The sequence below is a fragment of the Eleutherodactylus coqui genome, chromosome 11, assembly GCF_035609145.1.
Source record: "Eleutherodactylus coqui strain aEleCoq1 chromosome 11, aEleCoq1.hap1, whole genome shotgun sequence".
Taxonomy (NCBI): Eukaryota; Metazoa; Chordata; class Amphibia; order Anura; family Eleutherodactylidae; genus Eleutherodactylus; species Eleutherodactylus coqui.
Window position 1 is genome coordinate 129,707,924 of NC_089847.1, and position 26,634 is coordinate 129,734,557.

General features: G+C 45.4%; 1 protein-coding gene across 3 annotated transcripts in view; it reads left to right on the forward strand.

Moving 5' to 3' along the window:
• Positions 1-26,634, forward strand: part of SHANK2 (SH3 and multiple ankyrin repeat domains 2) — a 391,791-nt gene that overhangs the window by 82,619 nt on the left and 282,538 nt on the right. For all 3 annotated transcript variants that reach the window (XM_066583524.1, XM_066583525.1, XM_066583526.1), the window contains exon 10: positions 9,843-9,909. In XM_066583524.1, coding sequence (XP_066439621.1) covers positions 9,843-9,909 — 67 coding nt within the window. The remainder of the gene's footprint in view (positions 1-9,842; positions 9,910-26,634) is intronic.

The window sequence follows — 26,634 nt, forward strand, 5'->3', positions numbered from 1 at the left end:
AGGTTGCAGAAGCTATTTTTAATTTGCAGAACTTAACCGTATTAGCAGGAGAGTTGGTTACGTGACCGCAGCGTTGGGTTTAATCTATTCGCTGTGACTATTTCAACTGCTTTAAATGGATTTTGTCCACGATACATTTTAACAAATTAAGTAGCAATTAAATGAAAGCTTGTTACAGCGATATTAACAAGTGACATGATTGCATTAAAAGAAGGTGGGGGGTCTGCAGTGATATTTTTTTTTAGCATTCTTGCAGTCGTTTGCCATCTTCTCCGGTTCTGCTTCATATATGCTGAGAGTTACGCAATGTGTGGGCTGCAAGGTTTTTTTTTCGTACCCAGTTTGCTGCATGTAGGGTGGAGGGAGTGAGAGCGGAGACGCTGGCTTCACTGTACAGATAGATTGTGCATGTACAGGGTTATTTGCAAAGTCTTGTAGAACAGATGTATAGAATCTTATCTGATTAGGGGGAACATTTATATCAGTGTTGCATCTAATAAGCAAAATCAGGTACAGATGAGGCAGGAAGAACATCACCTTGTCTACAGCTTCATACATTTGAATTGATGGTCTGTGTACTAAAGGTGATTGTCACTTCCTTCCCTCCATGGGACACGGTCCTCGTAAACTGGACAGGAGACTCCCCCCTCCATATATTACTTTGCATTGCTTCTACCACAAAGATGTTGGTCTCAATACTTGTATTCCCCTTTAACCATTCGGGAACATCTTTTTTTATAACTCTGCATTGTACCATTCCTCAGTTATTTCTCCTAGAAATTTATGAGTAAATTGACAATTGAGTGTTACCTTTCCCCTTTGTCAAAGAGGCGTGTCCCTACACTATTTGAGACTGTCAGCACTGAGTGGGTTGTGTGAGACTATGTAAGGACATCCCCCCCCAACTAGTAGCAGCCACACCTGTCAGTTTTATTCATGAGTTTCCAGGAGGAATAATAGAGGAACAGCACAATGTTGACTTCTAACAAAAGATGTTCCAGAATTCTTAATTCGTGAAGAATGCAATTCTTATTATAGACATGCCAGAGAACTAAAGGGTCCTGATTAAAGGGAACTGGTCAGTGGTTGTACCCTATGAAACAGGTTGCAGGGGTTCACTGCTGGCCAACAGTTCTTTCCAGAAATAAGTTTGTTACTGTTCTATTTCAAAACATAAAGTTTTAAAGAACTGTATATGGCCGCACGGTTGTACGAATAATCGCTGGGGAATGTATAGTAGTAGTCCCAATCGTAAATGGAGCGGAACGAGTCCCGAACAACTTGCAAAATCATCAATTGGGGCTTATTTCTGGCAGAAAATCTGCCAGTGTAAGGCCTCTTCACACGAGCATTTGCGTATCTGCGTGCGCCTGAGCATTGCGTATTTGCGGAATGAACTATGCTGCTTTGGGTGCGCATCGCCATATTAAAATTGTACTTTTTGTGCCCATAAGGCGTGTTCTTATGCATGCGGCAAACAGACTCACCGATTGAAGTGAGTTCCTGATGTGTTCTTTTTCCTGAGCAATTACGTAGCGTTTCACGCATCTCTTAGCGTATTTTACGCATTCCTCATTGACTTCTATAGGGACTTTAAGAGCGCAAATGTGCAGGTTACTAGAGCATGCTACATTTTTTTTTCTTGCAGGGTCATAATGTGCAGGAAAAATACGCCCATGTGAACTCACTTTGTGCGTAAAAATACGCTGTGTGAATGGGGCCTAAAAGGACCCAAATCTATGCTGACTGTGTTCCATTATAGAGATCACATGGTTAGGAATGCTGCTTGGAATTGGAACAGTGTGATCTTGTAGATATGATGCCTTTTAATGGCTAACAAAAATACATGATGTTAATGCGAGCTTTCAGACCTCACATTGGAAAAGTGAGACCCCAGACCTTGTAGAAAGCCGCAGGTACTTAGTTTGCCGCAGCCTCGAGCTGCACTATTTTCTACAGGAGAATATGGAGAAAACAGTAAGAAATTTGCAAGAACTTCAAGGGGTTTTCATGTTTTTTAATATTGTAACTATTTGAAGTCCCATAGATGGGACCAACGCCAGCAGAAGACGTCACTTACACCGTGTGTCAGCCATTACGCCATTATAAGGTCCTTAGTGCCTTTTTCTTTGGTTTCCCTGAGTGTGATTACATAGGGGCTCCTGTCGGCACACGTTTAATTAGTGTACGTTAGGTTGGTTTCTATGTGGTAGAGCTTCTCCCCCAGGAGCATTGCTGCAGGACCCTTTTACATTGCTTTTTAATTAAATAGTTTTACCTCTTTAATGTGGTAAAAAATATCCCGGAGACACTGAGAAGTTTCTAGATGATCACTAATTAATTCCATTACCTTTACCCCGTGTCCAAAAGGAGCGGCAATTGTTTGTTCTTTAATTCACATAAAAGTTTTGTGCCTTGGGTGCTGCGTGGCTTCATCTACACGTGTAATGATCATACGGGTGACGGCGGGACAGACGGGGCCCACTGGGCTTCTGTACACATCATGCCTGCGGCCGTCCCTCCGACAACACTGCTAGTCAAGGACAAATTACCCCTTGGAGCTGATGAGCTATATAGCCTTTTAACGATAGATGGAAAAGTTGTCTTTACTTTCATTCTCTGATACGCTATTTATTATAATTATTTGTTGAAAACCAGGAAAAAATATTTTAATTATATATAATTTAAATAAATATGATATTGACTTGCAGGCATACTGCCTTCCAATAGGTGGCGCTGCAGAGGTATTGTTCCATCTTACCATTTGCATGAATTTCCCAGAGAAGCCTGAATGGCCTTATAAGCCTCCTCATACCTTCTAGGTACTTTCCCTAAGGAGAAATGATACCCTTCTTGACTTGCATTTCTGAACAGTTTTTGCATTGTGGCCAGGGGCATCATCTCGCTGCAATGATGGCTACTTGTTTGTATAGTGTTAGGTAGGTGGCACATGCCACATCCACATGATGCCAGGATCTAGATTCTTAGCAGCACAATGCCCATCACAATGCCCCCGCCAGCTTGTCTTCTTCCCATAGTGCATTCTGGCTGCCATCTCTTCCCCGGCTAAGTGACGCTCTCGAATATCCACATATTGTAAAATGGGACTCATCAGACAAGGTCGCCTTCTTCCGTTGCTCTATGCTCCGGTTTGGATGCCATTGTAGGCACTATCGGCAGGGAACAAGGGCGCTCTGACTGGTCTGCATCCCCAAGCACAGCAACCTGCAGTGTCTTCGGTGACCTGACATCGTTCTATCGTAGCAGTAATGTTTCCTACAGTCGGGCCGCCTGCACACAGCAGAGCCCGGAGCCTGCAGTGGAATCAGACCCTGACCGCGGCCGATGACCCTGCGTACCTGTATCCTTTCTGGTCATGGTGAGCTGCCGTTGGACATGCGCAGTACAGATTTTTTTTCAAATGTTTATTTTTCCTGCGCCGTCGCTAGGTGTTGACGTGGAATCTGCGACCTGTCTGCAATGTTAATTACGGCCGGGCCATGGAACGGATAGCTTCCATTGACCTCAATGGAAGCCGTCCGCACGTAATCCGGGAAAAAATAGAGCATGCTGCTATTATTTCCTCCGCTCGCGGAAGTCGCATTCTGTTTCCACGAGTGTTCAAGAAAAAAACGATTTCCCATAGAATACTATTAACAGTATATGCAGCACCCAGCAAAAATCTGTTCGTGTGTAAGGCGGCCTCACTCATCTGTGGGATTGGCCTTCACTCCCCATACACATCAATGAGCCATGGATGCCCTTCATGCTGTCACTGGTTGTCCTTCTTTGGAGTCCCTCCACTAGGAGATGCTCTGACCAGTTGTCTACACGTCACGGTTCGACCCTTGTCACTTCTCCATTTTACTTGCTTTCAACATCAACGACAAGACTTGACTTACTGCCTGATATATCCCTGGCGGGCGCCATTGTCGAGTAATCCATGCCTCGCCTGCTGGCAGCTTCCATGCCGGACTCCTGCTACTGAAACTGCACTTGGTGCCTGTAGTTCTGACCAAGTTTACGGAAGTACCTCCAAAGTCCATGTTATTCACTTCATCTGTCAGCGGTTTTAATGTTATGACTGCTTGGTGTATTTATTCGGATCCCTTACATAAACGGGAGCCGCTACAAGCCAGCGCATTACATGAGATCAGCTGCAGACAATTTTGATATATTGATATTGTACGTTTTCTGCAGCCCGACGTAATTTAATTTCTGATGAAGTAATGACATGCATCTGCTAAATCTTCATTTGTAGTCACCCCCGCACGCAAGCTAAATCACGAGAGTGCGTCTCTGCCTCCATAGGCAGCACATTTAGTGGTTCTAATCTGAGCCGGTTATTATGATTGTGGGATAAATGGCCCTTGTGATTGATTTGCTTCTTTATATTACAGGCATTAATTCAGTGTTGGCAGGGATATAATATGCACTGAGCGTGTGCGTAAATGTGGCTCTCCTCCATGTGGCATCTCCCAAACATCAATATAGAACATCTAGACTTCCATTAAATGCCGATGTAATGGTGCGCCGCCGCTGTCCTTCCAGATCACCTGCTGCTTGGGCCACAGTTTGGCGCCGCTGCCATCCTTGCCCTGCACGCCACACTTCCTCCACTGCTCGCAGGTCTCTCGTGTGCACTGCTGCTCCGTTCTTAAAGTGCCAGGATAGGCTACCAAATTCTGCCCTCTTCCATTCCTGTTCCACCTCTAGCCATGTTGGCCATGCGCTCTCATAGAGTATAGCTAAGCCATTGGTCCCATCGGTTGTGACAAAGCCCCAGTTTATGGACTGTACTTCGGTTCTGAGCGTTACCTGCTCTTTGGCATTTCTGATTCCCGTGCCCCTGACCTCAGCTATATTTTTGGACTTTGCTATTTCTCTCTTGCCTGGACCTCATTACTGAAGTTGTGCGGTCAGCCCTGACCACTGCTAGTCCTACGGTTACCTCTCACTTCACACTATCAAGTACTACACCTTGGTCCTATGCAGTTACAGCAGCCATACCAGTGAGACTATCTTTGTGAGTAAGGCCACTCTCACACATGCGTTCAGATAAACGCTGCTCCAAAAAGCGGCATTTACCACAGTTCCTTGCTGCGTTTACGAATGCATTGTTCAGTGTTTCACAGCGCTTTTTAACATACCCCATCATTGGGTGATGAGGTGCCGTAAACACAAAAACGCAGAAAAATAGAACAGACAGTGTTAAAAAATCATGGTGTTAGAAACACTGCTTTCGAGCGCAGGTCTGCACGGCCCCATTGCAATCAATAGAGGCGTTGTACCACGATCGGGCGGTGTGAGAGCGACCTAATGGCTTGAGGACCCTGCAACAAAGACCAGATCACACTTGGAGCGGTCAAGGGTGAAAACTGGGTTTCACAAGTGCTGCCTCCTTATATAGCCTCAGAGTAAATTGGTGTGTCGCAAGGCAGATCCTCGCCTGTCTGTCTGACAGCCGATTTGATCAAAACTGTTGTCCCACAGTGGGTGTGGACCTGCTGTGCTACCAACCGATTTGGCTTTGAGCTACTTCTGAAGGCCGCATCAAGGACTCCTAGTTTTGACCCTTTAACTCCTTTTTGAGGGCCCTGGTCTTAGCTTGCAGGAGCCCACAGGCCAATACCCCAAGTCTCAGTGCAGTGGCAGCTGACCCAGATAAGTGAAAGGCACGTTAGTGTAGCACCAACAAGGCAGGCTGAGATGTATACGATATCACAGGCGGAGGTCAGGACAGGTGGAGTTCATGTATGAATGGAGAGAAGTTTTGCTAAAGAATAAGTGTCTTATGGTATTAGTGCAGTATGTCTCCACCGCAAGTATGTATTGGCCGGGCTCAGCTGCAGGTAACTCCCAAGTCACGCTCAAAGCTGCCCAAAAGCTCCCGATTGGCTGACTCACACACACATTCACAGATTCCCGAGCTTCCGATCTGAACTCCCGAGCACGGCCACCTCCACCTTTCCAAATTACTGAACTCTGAGCTGAGCTGCCGAGCGATCAGCCCCAAGGCTCCGAGCTCCCGTGACCCCAGCTCCCGAACAGCCAGTACGCCCACCTCCAAGCTCCCACTTCCCGAACACCAGCGAGCGATGGTTTATTTTCAGCAGCGAAGAAAACCAATGCTAGTCGGGTCAGCAGCTCGGAGGTGGCCATAGCCTCTGGACCGATTGCTTGTCATGTTAGCTCAGAAGGTATTTGTGTGCGTGAGCCAATTGGAAGCTTTTGGGCGTGACCTGGGGGGTTACCTGTAGCTGAGGCCGCCAACTCATACCTCTGGTGGAGACATACTGCACTAATACTGTGCCTTATTACCAGCAGGATGTCCACCATCTTTTAGAAGAAAGCTAGTAACCATAGGATTGTGAAAGCAGATGGATCTCTAGAAGTTCTCTGCTGCCCCAAGTCTTTGTAGTTCTTGAACGTGATCATATACGGCTGCAACCACTTCTGATGCTAACCAGATTATTGAGTTTGCAGGTCCCATTTCTCATCTGCAGTAAGCATTTTGCGTGGGGAATAAATCTTAGTAAACCAGCGGGAGAGAACAGGAAGTCGGCAATCAGTCTGTAAATGGTTCTCTGCAGCTGGTTCTTTTCCAACACTTCAGCATTTAGCATTGTAAGGCCATTTCGTTGTGCCGCGCCAGACATTGGTTCACGGAGACGTCTCATTATCCCTTGATTTAGTGCGTTCATACAGTGTGGCTGTTTCCTTGAAGTCTTGATTAACACTTGTAGGCCGTTACAATGAAGAGAAGTCATGTCAATATCAAACCACATAACGAGACCAAAAGAAAAGCGGCAGCGATTCTCCGTCAAGTTGACAAAACATGGTTGATCGCTGTTATGAAATGTGTAATGAAGGAGATGGTTCTCTAAAATTATAATAAAGAATTACAATTCTGGGGGTCGTTATCACAAATTTCATACCTTCTTTTCTTCATTATCACCAATAGGTCTTCCATTACAGATCCTAGATGATCGGGCAGACCTTGTGGCTGCTTTGCAGAGAGCGGACCAAGTCTTAGTAAGACTCCTCTTATACAGAGTGAGAAATCGTTAGCAGGAGTGATTGATGCCGAGTTCGCTTGTGTAGCTGGTGTATACCCACAGTGAATGTCAACGACTGAACAATTGCTGTTCACACACAACAACTTGTGAATGAGTGAACAATTCTTTTTATGCCTGCATAAAATTAAAGAAACAGTAAGCGAATTAATTATCTTTTATCGTTTCATCGTTGGCCGTGTTTTCACTAAACGATTATTGTTCAAATTCACATGATTTTTTGAGTGACAATCGTTCTGTGTAACAGGGCCCTTAGTCCCATTACCTTTACTATTAGGTGGGGATTACTTGTGCTTGTGCAACGGGCGACAAGTGGGAAGAGCCCTGCACTCTCTGAGCGGTTTTCAAGATGTTGCTGTGGAGCTATTTCACGGTGGCAATGAGTGCAGCACCCTCTTTGTAATCTCGTTCACCGTTGAAGGTATACAACAGGATCTGGACGACTAATGGAATTAGGTGATCGTGACGCCAGTGCCTGGATTAAAAGCGCTTGGTAGCGAAATAAGACTAACACACGTATGTAGGTAAATGACAGGCACACCATTTACTTTCAGGCCCGTGGTTGTCTGCATTATTCTTAAGTACCAGAAATTACATATACAACTTGCATACAGTATATACTGTTTAACACTTTATACACGGATAAACAAACTTTGCGGAGGCAGCATCTGAGCTAAGGAAGAGCTATATAGAGATCTGATGAGAGAATACCCCTTATCAACCCCACTAACCATTTTGCCATTCCTGAAGCACAGTTCTCAAGTTTTCTTTAGTACTCACTAAAGAAGATTCTCTAATTCTTGTCTAAAGTTTTGCGGCTGTATTGCAGTCCAGTAGAAAGCAGAACTGGCTTGAACTGACATCAGGTTTGAGAAAACAAACAGTTTTGCAGCGTCTGACTGAATTATGGGCTGCTGCATACAGGTTTGCTTTAAAATTTACATAACGTGTCTCTAATTTCAGCAGGACAGAGGAGAAGGAAGAAGCTGGGTCTTCACATGGCTATCCGCTTCCTCCATGTCCATCTCCCATCTTGGCTCCTCTCCCTCCTCTCCCACTGACCTCTTCACTGTCTCACTCTACTGCCTACTCCCCTTCACTTTCGTCTTATAACACTGTTTATCATAAAAAGAACTGCGCAATACAAAATGAACTGGAGCTCCCACCTTTTCTCCACTCAGGGAGCCTGTCACAGCTCTGCACAAACTAACTGATTTACGATGGTGCCTAAACAACCATAACTCTTTAGTTTCCGGACTCCCTCTTTTTATTAAATGAAGTCCAGCATAACTACACTTTGCTAAATGAACTGGTAGTTAGAACAGTTGCTCTTAACTTGCAGGTAAAGTACTTTTATCCTGTAGTGCCAGTCCAGGTCACTACACTTGAATAAGGGTATATTCACACTGTGTTTGCAGCACCCTCAGGGTTCTTTAACACGAGTATATGCAGCCAGTCCAATCGTGGGGCATCCACATACTTAAACCAACATAAAACGGCGCTGGATGTGTGATGAGGCGCGTTGTCTTGTTGGAAGTATGGCCGCCCATTCCCAGAGTATTATCACAATGTCAGCAGCGTATTGTTGCCTGAATCTCCGTGTTCATGGTTCTTGTTACTACAACCAACAGACTGAGACTGAGAAAAAGGTATGCTGACAAATACCAACCCAACAGAGGCCAAAAAGACACTCTCTTTACTCCTCCGTCAGGAGTTTGGGGCGCCTATAGATACATTTCACATGTACAATAGGAGATTTAGTGCAGAGTGTTGAGGCAGTAGAATGCAATCCTAAGCTCTTACTCACTACCTGAAGGTTGCAAGTTCAATCCCGCAGGGTTCAGGTAGCTGGGTCAAGGTTGACTCAGCCTTCCATCCTTCCGTGGTCAGTAAAATGAGTACCCAGCTTGCTGGTGGGGTAATAAACAAAATTACCTGAAAGCGCTGCACTATACAAATAAGAAACCTTCCCTTCACATAGTACAAGTATATTAGGGGACAAATGATCCTTCATGCCATCTTTACTTCTCATAGTTTCTTCATTGTTGGCAGCACTTGCCCAGTTCTGACATGGAGATGTGCTGCTGACAACGATGACTTTTTAGTGCCGCGCAAACGATGCAGTCATCCAACAAACAATCCTTTGCTTATTCATCCGGTGATCGGTGTCACTTTAACACGGCCCCCTGATTGGACAAATGATCTGACCCCATTATACAGCCATGTAAGAGGTCTTTTAGTTATGTACTGTAGTCCTCTATTGTGGCAGATTCTGCATTCGAGGAGCCTTGTTGGCACCTGTCGGACCTGCAGCGACGACTATTTGATAGTTCGCTATCATCTTCATAAACAACTGGATCGAAAAAGAGGAAACTCTTTCTGTATTACGGCAAATAAACCCAATCTGCTCCGGATCCTGTCTACGTGGACTTACAGCCATGATTTACAAGTATAATTATGTTACGCCCAAGGGTTATTTAGCTCATTTCGGCAAATAACTTCTGCTCAGCACCTTTCGAGATGGTTTATTTAATTACAAAGTGATAGAGCAGAGGGCAGTCGTTGAGGGGGAGCCCGTCCGCGGCAGATGCTGGTGCTGACTGCGATCTGAAGCTCACCGAGCAGCAGCTGCCTGACTGCCGCCGGTCCAGCTGCCGTGCTCATCGGCTCCTTCTCGCTCCAGAACTCTTCACATCCCATTTTACTACATGACAAGAGCCCTTGTATCCACCATCGGGGAATGACCTGATATTTTCTTCATTGCAGGTTGCTATAATAGCTGGGAATTTCGAGCTTGCTGAGTTTATTAAGAACCACAAAGACACTGATATTGGTAAGTAATCCCATGCCGAAACTGCTGCTTCTTGGGTCCATTGTGTAAGGTAATCGCATACTGGAACTGTCTTTGTTTCTGCGCACCCAGCTTCATTAGTAGGGGCCCATTCACACGGGTGTATTTTCTGTCCACATTTTTTACTGACTGAACACAGACCGCACACGGACATATTGAATTAAATTGGTGCATTCAGACGTACGTTATTCATGCGGACTGATATTGCGCATAAAAAAAGTAATCCCAGCCTGTCCTATTATGGGACCGTATTCACAGACTGAAATTTCCTATTAAAGTCTATGGATGCGTAAAATAGACCCGCAGCGAGCATGCATTAGGATCCGTGTTCACGGCAGCTTTTTTCCTTTTGCGGACTCGGCTTTCTGTGGATTGTGACAAAACTGGCCTCACGTAGGCCTTTCCGTTTTTTTCTTTAGTGCGTATGAAAAACACACTGCACATAGGTGAAGAACTGCACATAGGTGCAACACAGACATAGGAAATACGTACCGAAAACGCAAATTCATAGTATGTTTTTTTTATTGAACAAAATTGCATATGCCCGTGTGAATCAGGCCTACGAGTCCAGTGCACAGAGCTCCTCTTCATGGAAAATTTGTGACAGAGGGTCTTTCAGCTGAACATTAAAGGGGTTCTCCAGCTATGAAAAAAAAATGTGTTCAAGTCTGTGGGGGTCCGACTCAAAAACACCACCGATCAGCTGATTGAAGGGGCTAGCACCACTTGCCCATTCTTCATTGACTACCAGGTACAGCTCTGTACTTTTAGTAGCAGTTGCGTCTGGTATTGCAGCTCAGACCCATGCACTGGGATGGGACTGAACTGCCTTGCGCTTCCGTACAATTATTAACATGACCCTCTGGCCATGGACACAAAATTTGTCCAGGGAATTGGAGGGGCGGAATTAAATGACCTTGTGCTGTCCTCTGCAGTCGTACTGCTATAGGTTCCCCTCTGTGGTCTTCTAAGTTGGCCATGGTACTCCTGCCACTACTCGGTGTACATTGACCACTGAGTAGTAAGACACTGCATACTACTTTTGGATTGGCTAGTGCTGCTTACTTAAGCGGTGGTGGACAGAGTAATGTGTAATGTCTTAGGCCAGTGTTCCCCAACTCCAGTCCTCAGGGACTGCCAACAGGTCATGTTTTCAGGATTTCCTCAGTGTTGCACAGGTGATGTAATTATTGCCGGTGCCTCAGACATTGCCAGTGGTGTTCTTACCATAGGATATCCTGAAAACATGACCTGTTGGTGGTCCCTGAGGACTGGAGTTGGGGACCCCTGTCTTAGACTACGTATACATCACTGGTGTTCTGTGTGTATCAGGTAGTCTAGGAAGGGGCATGGCCATCTTGGAAGACTGCAGACAGACCCCAAGAACAGACGGATCCATAGAAGTACAGCCATAGCGGAGTTGGCCACTTGACAAATATTGTCCCCGGGACCAGATAGTCACTTTAAGTTTTAAAGGGATATTTCAAAGGTTGACTTTTGGCACCTATTCACAGGTGATTAAAAAGTTTGATCGATAGAGGTCTCACTACTTAGACCTCCACTGGTCTTGAGAACAGGGGATCTGTGTCCCCCTCGGCTTCTAACTGCGGGTTCACTGCACCCCCCTACAGTGGTGGGGAGTGGCGACTGAGAGTGTGTGGTACCGCTCTATTCATGTCAATGGAGATGATGGAGATTGCCAAGTACAAGCGCTCAGCTGTCTACAGCAGTTCCATTGAAGATCGCACGCTCTATTCAATCTTTTCCTCACTGTGGGGTGCACTGAGCCCGTAGTAAGGAGGAAAGGGGGCTACAGGACCTCTGTTCTCTGGATCAGTGGGGGTCCCAGTGCTGAGACTCTCACAATTAAAATTTCATCATCTATCCCATGAACAGGGGATAAAAGTCAATTTTGGGAATACTCCTGTAAAGAAGTATTCTGTGACTTTTACTATTGATGACCTACTATCCTTAGGATAGGTCATCAATAATTCTTAGGTGGAGTCTGCCGTTCGGGACCCCTGCCAATCGGCTGATCACAGCAGGCTGTATGGCATCATCAGTGGTCACGGTCAGAAGTGTACTAGACTGCTTCACTCCCATTAAAATCAATGCGAACAATGCCTTCCATTACATTTCCGGCTACTCATTACTGTCAAATAGGAGGCATCACTTCCGACTATGACCACTGATGATGACGTCGGGCCCATTGACCCTCATCGGTCAACTATTGGTAACCTATCCTGAAGATAGGTCATCAATAGTAAAAGGCCTAGAAAACCCTTTTAATTTAGAAAAGACACAAAGTGGTGCAAATTGTAAAGTTAATTTTATGGTTTAGACGGCACAAGAGGCTCTAAATTTGTTTAGTGCTATGCGCCTCTTTAGTAAGTTTGGTGCATTTTACTCCAACGGACTTCAGTTTAAGTCTAATGTATGCAACCTGAGTCTTAATAAATCGCCCTCACAATCTTTCTTCAGTTTCTTGCTTCTTAGTAACTCCTATTTATGCTAGCAAGAAGCAAGAGGTTGATGGAAGGGAGCATGACTGCAGGGTTTGTTTGTTGTCTGTTACCATGGAGATACATAGTTCCGCATAAGAGCTGCAGACACAAATAAAGGATGTGTTAATGAGAGGATCCTGTAAGACGCGGCAGCAGACGCTCTGGAATTCACTTACCATATCTAGATATATAATAATGTCAAGTGTAAAGTCTGCACATATAGGTTTCGGATCAGCTTCACGGTCCAGTTGCTTCTTGCTTACCTCTATACAGATGCAGCAGACTTTATTATATATGTTGTTGCTCTTGACGTGGATATTGCAAAATTCAGAAATCAAACTGAACAACAGAGACGTGAAGCGTGCGCCAAGGGCCTCCTGCAAGAGCTGCAGCGTCTGTACAAGGGGCATGTTTAATGCCCAACAAGTAGATTCTCTAGGAGAACCTAAGAGGGAGCCTACAAGCGGCATCCATATTGAGGGGTCGGGGGGGAGGAGGGTCAGCGGGACTGGCAGCAGAGAATATGGTTTTTCTGTGTTGTGTTGGCAGAACACTCCGTTCTATCTTCCTTGTCCAAATGTGCTCACCAGCGAACAGCAAGTGCCAGGCTGCCCGTCCCACACATCCCCGTATATTAACCAGTTGTAACCCAGCACCAGATTACAGGCTGCACCGCGTCAATGCAACAAAGAGCATTCATCCGAAGCCCTATTTGTCTAGTTTTTACTCTTCTGCTTAGTTATTTCCTATTGCTTCTATACTAAATGACCCCTTTTTTAGAGCCCCCATCTAGTAGTGTTGGACTCCTTTGGTCTTCAGAAACGCAGCCATTCCTTGTGGTGTAGATCCCACTGGTGATGAAATCATTCTGCAGGAATATCGGCCCCTACGGACAGGAAACTTCTTGTAGTTGCTGCAGATTAGATGGCGGTGCTGACATGTTCTGACCAGCTGACAGGAAGGGCTCAGCGATTCATGCTTCTTGTCCCAAATTCTGGCCTCCCATCAGCATGGGGCAACAGAAATCTGGGTCCATCTGACCAGAAGATGTTTTTCCGCTGCTCAGTGATACAAGTTTTGCGCTCTTTTGCTCGCTGGAGTCTCTGTTTTCTGTTTCTCTTAGACACAATGGCGCTGGAACTGGTCGTCTGCTGTTATAGTCCATCCGCACTGAGGAACTGCGAGTTGTGCATTGGGAAATGTTAGTTGGAGCTCCAGTGTTGTATTCAGCTGCTTTTGACTAAACAGCACTTGTTGGCAAGAGCAGTTCCCGACATCCTCCTCTGACCCCTTTCGGTGATGAGTTGTTTCCATCCACAGGATCCCCATTTGCTGGATGTTTTTCCTCGATCGCGCAATTCTCTGTAGACCCTCCACACTGTTAAACGAGAAATCCCTCCATGGTTGGCAGTGAGGTCTTGGCTAGTCTAGCACTGATGAACAGCCCTCGTTGGAAGTCACTCAGATCGCTGGATTTTCCATCTAATGTGGATTCACACTGAAACTGATCCTCGGAAAACTTGTTCCATGATTTTATGCTTCACTCCGGGGTCACGGGGGCAATATCCATACAGAGAAGCGCCAGCCAGGGGCCTCTAATGAAGGGGCCATTCAGTGCATATCGCTAATATATTTCACAGCGCTGAGGAATGCTTTAAGCATTCTCTGCCCCCTGTGGGTGATAATCCCGCACAATAACCGAAGTTAATCTCCATAAAACTTAGCTTGTTTCTTAGTGCCCCAAGAAGGCTGATGCAAGCTCTGGGAGGACATGTCCACTCCATGCAGTTGTTGCCTCTCATTGGACTTGAATTGGGACACTAGTGCACAGAGCTACTTACTGCACCATCCATGGCAGCCATTTGCCGCGTGTTAATACTGTGGTCAAATCTGGTCACTTAAAAAATCATATATGGAAGCATTTGTTTTATTAGGATATCAGTAATAAGACTGTCCATTTTCTGTATAATCATTCGGTGCACTGAGTCTTGACACACAGGCCTATTAGTTACACAACCTTTCGTAAGTACTGATCAAAGTGAGCACAGGGCATCGGGGAGTGACTATGGGATTAAGTACAGAAAGCTGACAGATTTGTAGAAGAGATGGAGAATACAGAAGAGAAGGGTTTTCCTTACCTAAATATGAATCTGCATAATGGAACACCAAAATGTCTGACGATGGTTGCATACTCCTGTCTCCAATTACAGTAGGAGCAGCAGCTCTGAAGCACAACCTTCAGCTCTACAAAGTTAAATTCTGTGCAGACTTAAAGGCTATGTACACATTCGCATTCTTCTTTTTTTTTTTAATCAATTTTTTGGGGAAATGGAAGACTTTTAGTAATTGGTTTTCATTCATTTTTTGACTGTCTGATTTCTACTCTTGTAATATTTTCCAAGGCACTACAGACTGGAAGACTGAAATCTTAGCAAATTCTGTCAGAGTTAACTGAATGACTCATTTCCCAGCCTGCTGTATGCATTCACTGCCTTTCCACTGAGCTATAACAGATTGCTGTTTGAAAGTGCTGGGGATGGTGGAGGAGATCGGAGCAGAGAAATCTACTATCACAGAGGGCTGTAATTTACTGGGGGGGAATTTTCTGCTCTTATCAGCAGTTAGGGGGAAGGACCAGCAGCTACTCAGAGGATGAGATGAAAGAGATATAGCTGTGTAGTATTAAGTGGGTGTGGGTATCCTACACAGCCTCTGAAAGAGGAGAGGGGAGAATACCATTAACACTAGCAAAAGGAACAAGAGCAAGGACAGGGCATGAACCTCAATCAGCAGGCAAGGCATGACACAAAACTTTACCTTTAAATAGGCCACTGGACCTGATGCCATGTTCAGGTGTCAGTTGCCTTAATAACCCGACAACACACTTCCAGAGCAGGAGAGCTGTGGCATGATCCTGCAAAGTCACAGCAGAAGATGGGAGCCAGCACAGCAAAGGAGGAAGTGTCCAATTGCCTAACAGTAAAAGAGGAAGCGTCTGGCTCCCTAGCAACAAAGGAGGGAGTGTCCAGTTGCCTAGCAGCAAAGGAGGGAGTGTCTAGTTGTCTAGCAGCAAAGAAGGGAGTGTCCAGTTGCCTAGCAGCAAAGGAGGAAGCCACTAGCTGCCTAGCAGCAAAGGAGGGAGTATCTAGTTGCCTAGCAGCAAAGAAGGGAGTGTCCAGTTGGCTAGCAGCAAAGGAGGAAGCAGCTAGCTGCCTAGCAACAAAGGAGGGAGTGTCTAGTTGCCTAGCAGCAAAGAAGGGAGTATCCAGTTGGCTAGCAGCAAAGGAGGAAGCAGCTAGCTGCCTAGCAGCAAAGGAGGAAGCATCCAGTTACCTCACAAAAAAAGGAGGAAGCAGGTAGCTTCCTAGCAACAAAGGAGGCTCTGTCCAGTTGCCTAGCAGCAAAGGAGGCTCTGTCAAATTGCCTAATAGCAAAATGAGGGAGTATCCAGTTGCCTAGCTTCAAAGGAGGAAGCAGCTGGCTGTCTAGCAGCAAGAGAGGAAGCATCCAGTTGCCTAGCAGCAAAAGAGGAAGTGGCTGGCTGCCTAGCAACAAAGGATGTTCTGTCCAGTTGCCTAGCAGCAAAGGAGGAAGCGGCTGGCTGCCTAGCAACAAAGGAGGGAGTGTCCAGTTCCTAACGGCAAAAAAGTAAGCGGCCAGTTGCCTTTTGATGTCTGCAGCCTTTTTTCTGGACAGGCACTGGAAGCAGTTGAGGTTAGTAGCAATATGTGGAAAGCTGCATTGTTTGGGTGCGGATGTGATTTAGGAAAGATCATAGCAATAGTGAGAGGGCTTCAGACTGTTATTTGGAACAGGGTTGGCAGGGGATTGGTCATAGTAATGCCCCGTGATCAATAATTAACAAATTTCTTCATTTATCATCCACGTATCTGTATGCAAAAAGTAAGAGTTACTGGTTATTATTTTCCGCTGCGTGTCGGCGCTCCTTACCCAGGATGTTCTGGACGGCTCCCATGGTGTGCAGTCTCATGACTGAGCCTTATTTCATGCGCTCTGTGCCAATGGTTTACGTTTAATTGCTCTTGCTGTTCCTTTCCAATTCTCCATGGAACACGGATCTTATAAGCGAATGCCAAGGACGGAAAATGTTTGTTTGGCATTTTGATAATGAACACACTCTATTAAAAATAGTTGCTGGATCATCAGATTACTGGATGACAGCGGATGACAACAGCAAGCGAGCCGGCCTGAGATCTGTGGTGAGTTGGGCAGATAAAATGGACACAGGAGACCGCGGCTCACTAACACAGAGCTCATTAACTGAGGGCCTCCATGATGTGCTCTAATAACCTGTCACCACTTCTCCCCTTAGGAGAGTCTATAGATCCTGGTGATTGTACTTACCGTTACCCTTCAGTAGTTTATAACTCACTGTATACAGAGAGTGCTTCCTAGGAACCCAGAACTGGAAACTTGCCCTTCCAGCATCGCTTGGAATAGGATGGAACACCGGTTAAATGATGCATTTCTTTCTGCCTGCAGTCACCACTAGAGGGAGTGTCATGCATCAAGATATATACGGACTTGCAAAAAACCCTAGGATAGGATAGCAGTATAGAAATACATTCTGAAGTTGTGTTATTTCAGGTGACACTTGGGAACGCCGGCACCTGTATAAGTTGTGAGATGTTATCTTGTAAGTGAAGTTGAACACTGGCCAGCGGGCTCATGGCAAGGCAACGTGAATTATCAGACAAGCGCAGTGTTTTTTAGCTTCAATGGGATATGGGGGCAGAAGACCCACCAGAGCACCTCTTATCACCTCAACACCGGGCACAGCACCTCACCTGAGCTCCTGAGGATGTAACTTGTGTATCAGACCCCAGTGGTTAACAAGGCGCTGTGCAGGCTGGTAGTGGCTCCATACTGGTGTGGGGTCTTCTCATGGCATGGGTTGGGTCCACTAGTCTGCCTAAACATGTCATTGCCTGTGCCTGTTACGTTTCACTGCGTTACGTTTCACTGCTTGTTGACTATTTTCAGCCCTTCATGGACTTCATGCCCCTCACAATGATGGGATATTCCAGCAGGATAATCCACTCTGTCATCGGGTCCAAACGATCCAGAACTGGTTGGAGGAACTTTCTGGAGAGTCCCTATAAATGGTGCGGCCGGCACGGTGACTCGACATGAGCCCAACTGAGCAGTTATGGGATGTGGTGGAGAGGTCCATTTACATCCAAGATCCTGCACCTACAACTTTGCTGGGCTCGATGGAGTCCTGCACAATATTAGTTCCTGTCCCATGATTTGTAACGTGTTTTTGCATACAACTAGATCAGCTACAAGAGCTTAAAGGGGTCCTCCAGGACTGGATTATCGATGACCTATTATCAGGAAGGGGTCTGCCGCTTAGGCCCCTGGTGATCGGCGATTATATGTCCCACTGTCATTGTGGACAGAGACGGATGCTGACAGTTCTGTACACATTGCAGCACCAGGATGGTAATGCAAACACAACTCTCATTTAGTTCAATGTGCATCCTCTCACTCTACTTGTTTAACCTGTATGCGGAAGTGATCATGCGAGCAGAGTTGCTAGAAGAATCTATAATGCTTGGACAGATCAGTGGGAAAAGAAGACCCGGCTGCCAAAGGACACAATGGCTGATACTGTCAGAGCTGATACAGCATGGATATCCCACAACTGAAAGAAGCGAAATCGAAAAACATGGAGATAGATCTCCTTTAGGGTCGCTAACGACTAAACAGCTAACAACCACCACCTATATTACAGATGATTGCCGGAGTAGCCTATCAACTATTAATGACTTATCCTGAGCATAGGACACCAGAAGTAATGTCCTGGAGAATTCCTTTACTAAGAGCAGAATATATATATATTGTGAGCTCCCCCTAGTGGTAGCAGTTTTATCATTTAAAGGGGTTTTCAAAGAGTTGGATATTGATGACTTCTGTTCAGGATTGGTCAGCAATGTCAGATCAGACTTTGTGGTATAGCAATTCAGTTTCATTCAGTCAGCTATGCATTTTGTTCCGTTTGAAAAACGGAAATGAAACGAAACGGAATTAAAAGCAAATGGAAATATTTCTATTTTGTTTTTCTAAACCCACTGAAGTCATTAAAGAAAACGGAGACATTGAATTCTGTTTTATTTCCGTTTCTCTGCTCCTTAAACGGAACAGAGAAATAGAAATGGTTAACTGAGGCTGACATCAGTGAGAACAAGCCCGTACCCACGTGTGGAGCTTAACTTCATCTGATACATTAACTGTTACATTTTATCACTAGGTACAATGTAATAAACATCATTGTCATTGGGGAAACATAGGATGTTCCATCAGACCCGGCGCATGTTACTCTGTAGCCGCATTTGTATTCTTCTGCCTGGTATCCAGTGTGATGGGGAAATATAAATACAAGGATGAATTATTTATTAGAACTACGCGGCACAATTCTGTTTTACTCCATCATCCACAGTTTTCTCTAGTTGTAACCAATCTTCATGTTTAACAATACCAAAAGCAAAGTAAAAAAAATGCAACTATTGTAGATCTTGTGTGATGCGCTTTATACCAGGAAACTCTGATGAATGCAAGGCAACACATGTACAGTCGGCACCAGAATATGTATTACCAGGCCTGAGGATTTGCCGTGCAGAGAGACATAAATACAAATGTACGCTTTATTAGACACCCATATATCGGTGCGTCAGACCTTCTTCGGCCTTCAGAACCGCAGCTATTGTTCATGGCAGGTATCAGAGCATCCAGGATGTGCCAAGGAGGCCTTCTTCACACCATTGCTCCACCAGCCTGACAGGAAGGGCTTATTCTCACGAGCACATATACGGCCGACCGATATACACGACTGTAGTGGTCCGAAATAACTATACCTCCAGAATTGTCTTTAATTGTGTTAAATGTCATGTCTTCACTGTGGATGCTCTGTGCAAATTGTCTTGTCTTTAGTTATGTGTATTGCACAGCTGCAGCATGTAAGAGGTTAATGTCTATGAATGTCAGGGATATGTCTGGAAATGTAACAATTTGTGATATCACGTGAGTATGATTGATATATGTGAATGCAAAATGTAAATGAAGAGAGAACCTGCTTGACTAAGGCGGAGAGAGAAGGAGTGAGTGCCAGCCACATGGGAGTACATTCAACCCTCATGTGGTGAAGAATGGAAGTGGAAGAGAGGTATCCTGGAGGTCTATTCCCAGGACCCCTACCCTAAGAGAGAGTGGGAGTACAGAAGAGGGAGCAGGAGTCCACCGTGCAGTGTCTAGAGTCCTACAGAAGTGAGTGTCAGTGCAGTGTTCTTGACCTCCTCCAGAGTGTGTGTTTAGGAGCGGAGTCCTACAGATGACTAGACTGTGGGCCCAGTGTCATCCCGTGTTTACTCCCTGACCTCTTCAATTGTTTTCCTGCCCTGGTGTGTAAATTTGTCTTCAACTTGTAAGCCCGTGTCAAGATATTTATTGCAAGTAAAGTTTCGGTTGTTGACCTTTCCTAGAAACTGAGTGTTATCAAGGTAAGCCATGTGGACTTTCTTTCCCGTCAGATATCCCGCGGAGCAAGGAATGGTGGCGTCACCTGTGACAAAACTCTACAGGTCCACGACACAACTTATTCAGCTAACCGCTGCACCAGCGTTGCCTGGAGAGGCCTGTCAGTTCCTTGGCCAAGGGTCACTCACGTCCCTCAGGGGAGGAGTTGTTAGTGCCACCGTGACAACCCTAAATAGCTCCCCCGCCATCTCCTCAGTGATGTGCCTTGCGCCTCGGTCGCTACACAACCAGCTAAGGCATTGGTTTCCAATGCATTCGTTCGCATGGGTGAATATACGGCACGTAAGAAGTCGCACCGTAAAAAATGGAACATATGCGACAAATACGGTAGGTAGAAAGATAGTTCTGTAACTATCTTTTGACCAATACACGGCGGCGGCTCACATAGACTCCTATGGGAGCTGGAAAAAAAGGGACAGGGAGGCAGTTTAGCAGTGTCCAACACTGCAAAAAGCTTACAGGTGCCTCTATTTAGGCATTTGAAGTCATTCCGAAGATTTATGTAGTGTGAGGGCTTTACTAATAACGTTGCTCACGGTTGTGTGAATGGACTAGAAAATGCTAATTATTTCTTGCCGTGATCACGGAAAATCGTCCATTCATGCAAAATTACGGTGCGGACGAGAGAACGTAAAACCGCATATGGCCGTGTAAAAGAGCCCGAAGGGTCATCAATTTTTGCTGTCAGCACCAAATTCTGGATTATAACAGCAGACGACCGCTTCCAGCGCCATTGTGTTTAGGAGAAACAGGCAAGTCTCCAGGGGGAACATGAGAGTAAAAATTGTATCACTGAGCAGCAGAAAGTCATCGCCTGGTCAGATGGGTCCGGATTTCTGTTGCATCATGCAGACGGTAGAGTTAGAATTTGGCACAAGCAGCATGCATTGATGAACCTTTCCTGTCCGGTGTTAACAATTAAGGTTATGTCCAAACGGCTCGGTTATACTGCATTTGTATGACGTTTCAACAGCGTTTTTGATGTTAATTGCACTCAAAGAACACTGTCTGAAGATTGCAGACACTTTGCCACAAAACACCACTGTTTTGTGATTCGGTTTTCAGGTGATCGACTGCTTTCCATGCAAATACTATTGATGACTTACTCTCCGGATAGGTCATCAATAGTTGATCAGCTGGGGTCCACAGCTTGGGACCGCGACAGATCAGCTGAGCAGAGGTAACGGATAGTTCTGACGCCGTATAGTGGCCGGCGCTGGTAATTGCAGGCACACCTCTCATTAAAATCAATGCCAAAAGCGCCTGCAATTACCAGCGCCAGCCACTATACAGGGTCAGTGCTATCTGTTTCCACTTCGTACCTCTGTTTGTTGTGGCGCTGACAGCGGATGCCCGCTTAGCTGATCAGTTGCAGTCATGAAGGATGGATAGGTCCATATTAGTATTTAACTTTAACAGTGTTTCACCCGTAGAAGCCAAATAGATAAATAACGTGTTGCAAATCTCGCAGGGTTTTGTAAATAAAATGCATGCAAAGAACATGCCGATCCAGAACGTTTTTGAAATGTGATAAGACAGCGCCATATGTAAGCATAGCCTAACGGTATGCGGAATGTATTATTGGCACATCCCGGGTCCTCCGATACCTTTGGCGCAACTAATTGCTACTGTTCTGAAGACCAAAAGAGATCCCACGCGCTACTAAATAGGGGTCTCTAATAAAACGGACAATCGGTGTAAATTTTGAAGTTCTTTGCTACAAACTAGTGCCGGATTACCGGATTGTTCTGCAGCGTTTGACGACCCCCTTCCTTATATAATTAGTTGCGGTTCTCTTCAGCGGATTTTTTTTTTTGTTATTTTAGTTTTAGGGTAAGTAATGGATTAAAATCCAGAGGGGGTTAAAAAAGAGAAGTTAATCCCTTACTGCATCCATCCAGCTGTCTGCGAGTAAATGAGCACAGAAGGTTTAGGAAGCATGTGCTAAGCCTCGCATTTCTACTATGGCTGCTAAAAGATGGAGTTACAAAAGCAGGGTGCCAGCCGGCTCTACCAAGGCTCTGCCACCATGCTCCAGCGCCAAGGCTGAACACCTTCCAAGATGATGGTCCCCAGCTCGGGCGGCTTGCTTGTGGTCGGGGGGCTGCTGTGAAGGCCGGATGGATTAGATGACATGGGCTGCTCTTCCTCGTGTAGAAGAGGTTTGTATCCTCGCCGTTCCCTCTCCAGGCTTTGTTTCGCTGCGTGAGCGGCCGTGTGTGTGCGACTTTGTGTCGTTGATTAGCAGACTCCCAAATTCTTGGATACTGTTGCTAGGTTTCTAGCCAGGAAGAAGGCTCTATTCCTGTGTGCGCGGATGAGTGTGCGCCCGTCCGGGCGTCTCTTCATGTTCTCGCTCTCTCGTGTTTTTTCTTGTAATGTAATAATTTAAAAAAAAACAAAAAACGTTTCTATAATTATCAGGCCTGCAGTAATTTGTGCAATCTGCCAGCGAGAAGCAGACGGATCTGCGGTGGGGTGCAGATTATAGGAGTAGGATATTGTGTGTCATTAAATATGGCTTGTGTTTTTCTACCATCCCAGGCAGCCTGAGCGCAGGAGATTCTCACGCGTTGAATGGCCCAGATTTGCGCTCAGGTTCGGTTTCTCGTAAAGAGATGATCTAGTGTGCTGGAAGTTAGTAGGCCTCGTTCACATCGGCCGGTATGGGCTGCGTATAATGCGCATCCGGAGAAGTTAAAGGATCAGAACTAGGGCGAATTCACACACGGACGTGTTTTTGGGGCGGGGCGGTGTTCGTGTATTCCACGGATAGCACACAGCGCCATTGTGGCCTATGAGATAATTAACATGAACTATTTTTCACACGGACCAATAGTGGAAAAAAAAATCAACGTGGAGTGTATGGGCCGGTGTGCATGCACTATCTGATGCTCTTGGGCGCAACTCATATGCAGCCATGTGAATCCAATGTTCTATGAGAGAGGAGAAGAACTGACAGCTATAAATGATGCCACCGGTATCCGTCTTGTCATACCTGGCCTTAGCTACATACGACGCGTTCGGTCGCACAGGGCTCTGGTGATCTGATTGTAGGGAAGGAGGGGTCGGGGGGTGGGGCATTAGGTAGATGTAGACTGGGGATGATTGCCCCCATTGAGTCCACCTAGCCAGACTGCATGAATCATCCTCCTCCTGGCTCTGTCTCCTCCCCTCTGATGTTCCAAGGTGCTACTGTCAGACTGATAGGAGTCCACAACACAATGGCTTAGTTCTGCTACTCTATTTATGTACTTAGCTTAGTTCTGGTACCGTATTTGTTATAACTTTGTTTCTGGTGCTCTGTCATGAGCTTGGTTCTGGTATTGTATTTATGTTATAAGCTTGGTTCTGGTATTGCATTTATGAGCTAAGCTTGATTTTGATGTTGTATTTATGTTATGAGCTTGGTTCCGGCATTGCATTAACATTATGAGCTTAACTCTTGTGCCATATTTATGTTAGAAGCTTGATTGTGATGCTGTATTTATGTTGTAAGCTTCATTCTAGCATTTAATTGATGCTATGAACTTGGTTCTTGTGCCATATTTATGCTACGAGCTTGGTTGGGATTTTGAGTTTTGGTTCTGGTGTTGTATTTATATTATAGGCTCAGTTCTGATGATGTATGTCTATACCGTCCTCCGTCCTGGTGCTGTATTTATTATCAGCTTGGTATTTGTTATGAGCTTAGTTCTTGTGCCGTATTTGTATACTGTACTCAGTTCTGGTGCTGTATTTATGTTATGAGCTTGTTTCTGGTACAGAAACCAGGCAGACTGCATATCAGTGCCATATATATTATTTTCATACAATGAGGCACTCTCAAAAAATTTGCCCAGAGTACCATGTAACCTAAGGTCGGCACTGAATCTGATACCCTGACAGAATGCAAACTCGGGCAGAAAAGAAATGGCTTATTCAGCCGAGTTTGTCCGATTTGCGTCTGTGGAAATCCGTCGGTTTTTTAAATCCGTGCGCATTTCCGTTTTGCCCTCATGTTCTGTGTGTCAGTTTTTTACTTCTATGCTCCGTCTATTTTTTGCTCATGTGACAAAAAAAGGAAGGACACCCAATTCTTTTCTAGCATTGCTTTGCAGCGATCTCTATCAAATAGACGTCACAGAGATGTGATCTGTAAGCACTCGGCTCTTTTTTTTTGTGCACCCATTGACTTGAATGGGTGACTGTCATCCAAGATTTCGGACCAGAATAGGTGCCCGCTACGATTTTTTTTTCTATACAGACCATTGACTGTAATGGGTCCGCAGTCAATCGCAAACACGGGCGTGAATATCACCGGTGTGAGTAAGACAGACTCTGAAGAGCTATTGCTAAGAACGCTCCTCAACCTCTGAATGAGGTCTTCTATCTGCACGGTTTACTGTGTTTGTTGGACTCCAAGAAGACTTCATACCGAGGTTGAAACGTGCTGTTTTTAGTAGTAGATCTTCTGAGTTTCCCTTCTGTCTGAGTTTGCTTTCTATTTCAGCAATCGGGTTATCGGAATGATTTGGCGGCGCCATTTCTAGATGTCTATTGTCTCTCTTGTCTGATTGCCTCCTCATCAGAGTGCTGACAGTTCTTGATGCACACAGTAGAGTTGTTCCCGCCCGTGTGCCCATCCGCTATTCCTTGTGGATATTGTTGATTCATGCTGCTGCACTCCAATGGCGTCCATCCCTAGGTTGACATCCCTGATATTCCGCACACAGGGTTTCCATGATCAGTGTTTCATTGGATGCTGTATAACACATCACAATTCCCCCATTAAGTGCATTGAAGAGGGGGTTGCTGACCGGGTGTAGGCTGGTGTGACTACCTATCCACCAGTGCGGCCTCTGCGACCGCCAGCTGGTAGATTAGGGCTTGTGTATCTAAACTGTGCCCCGGACATTATGGAGGGCCGATGGCTGCAGGGATGTTTCCTCTGTACGAATAGTCGTTAAACATTGTTTCAGTGCTAACTTGAAGGGTTTATTAACAACTTTAATAACTTTCTGGCTGGTCCGGCCATGGAACAGTTTTTTAGTCTGTGCAAAGATTATATATCAGCAGTTATTTTCCGGTGATGTTCGAGATCACTAGTGACATTTAGTAACTGACTGATTTAAGTCAGGGACCGGCGCCACAAGCTGATATCCAGAGGACCCCCGGGCCATGACCATTCCAAGAGAAAATGCATTTGGGGTGTTGCCTCTTCTATGCTCATAGGGTGCTTTGGTGCCAGTCACCTGTTGGGTGAAGACCACGTTCAGCAACGGAGCTGTTGCACTTGCTTCCTTCACTCACTGAAGCCCCCCAATCTGTTCTCTGCCGGGAAAGAGATTAGACGAAGAGCAGACACCCATAGACCCCTGCTATATGCTTTAGTCTATGATCTGTATTAAAGGCACAATTACCCAAGTGTCACACCATGCTGCAATAACAGACAACATCATGGCTACGCTCCCTTACAGCATTATAAAGCATCCTGATCCTTGTTGATATGGACATGTGACTACTGTAGCCAATCAGTGGCTGTAGCAGGTCACAGCTGTAGTCAGTGATTGGCTGCAGCACTCACATGTCCATATCAACCGGGACCAGGAAGTTCGGAGGCTTGAGGGAAACTCTAAGAGGTGTCAGATCGGGAGCGGAGGGGATCGGTAAAATGCGAATTACAACTTTGTTTTTAAAGTATTCTATGCGTTTACAACTAAAATGTAATTGGCCGAACGTCCTCTTTTAAGAGTGACAACCAGTTGGGTTCAACTTTCTGCTTTTAATTGTTGCAAAATTGGCTGCCACAACAAAAGATAGAAATACCAATCTACGGACTAGTTGTTTGAAATAGAATGTGAGATGCACAGATATCACACGGGTAAAGAAAGGATTGTTTCTAATGGGAGGATTTACATGTGTGCTTTTTCTTTCATAGTGCTGCGAGAAAAAAGTTTTAGCATTTCCTATTTTTGAGCCATAGAGCCCATTCATCTCTGTGAAAGCTGGAAAAGAAAAGAAAAAAAAAAGTACGATGCAATTTTTATTTGCTTTTATAGGGAATTATAGGCGATTTTAACACATGTGAAAATAACAAGTGCTGCAATGTGAGTGCGATGCATTTTTCTCATAAAACTCCTCACACTTGCATTAAAAAAGTCACATCTTTGCACGTGGGTATAAGGTCCTATTTTCTTGGACCGATATTGCACTTGCATGAAACTGGTCCATGGACATGCACCCTTACCAGACTTTGGCTGCTGCTCCGTCTTCTGCTTTAGGCCTCCAGCAGACTACCGTATCTGGGACCATTGGGGTCTGCGGATTATAGCCCTATGAGGCTATGCATGATGACATTTTCTTCATGTGGACCAAAGATTGGCAGACAATAAATAGGACATTCCAGTTCATATCGATGTACTGTGTCTATGGAAATCAGACGGCGCACAGAGTCGGGTCCAAGCGCTCTCCGATGCGAGCGGCACCTTCAGGTGCAACTTGCAGTCATCTCAAGTGTGCTGGAAGCCTTATTATTGCATTGCTCGTTTTTAGGGAAATCCCAGCAAATATAGATATCCCCTTAGGGTTTGACTAGCTGATTATTGAGAGTCCGACCTTTGGGATGCCCACTTATTAGGAGAATAGAAGTCTGGACCGTCAGTGT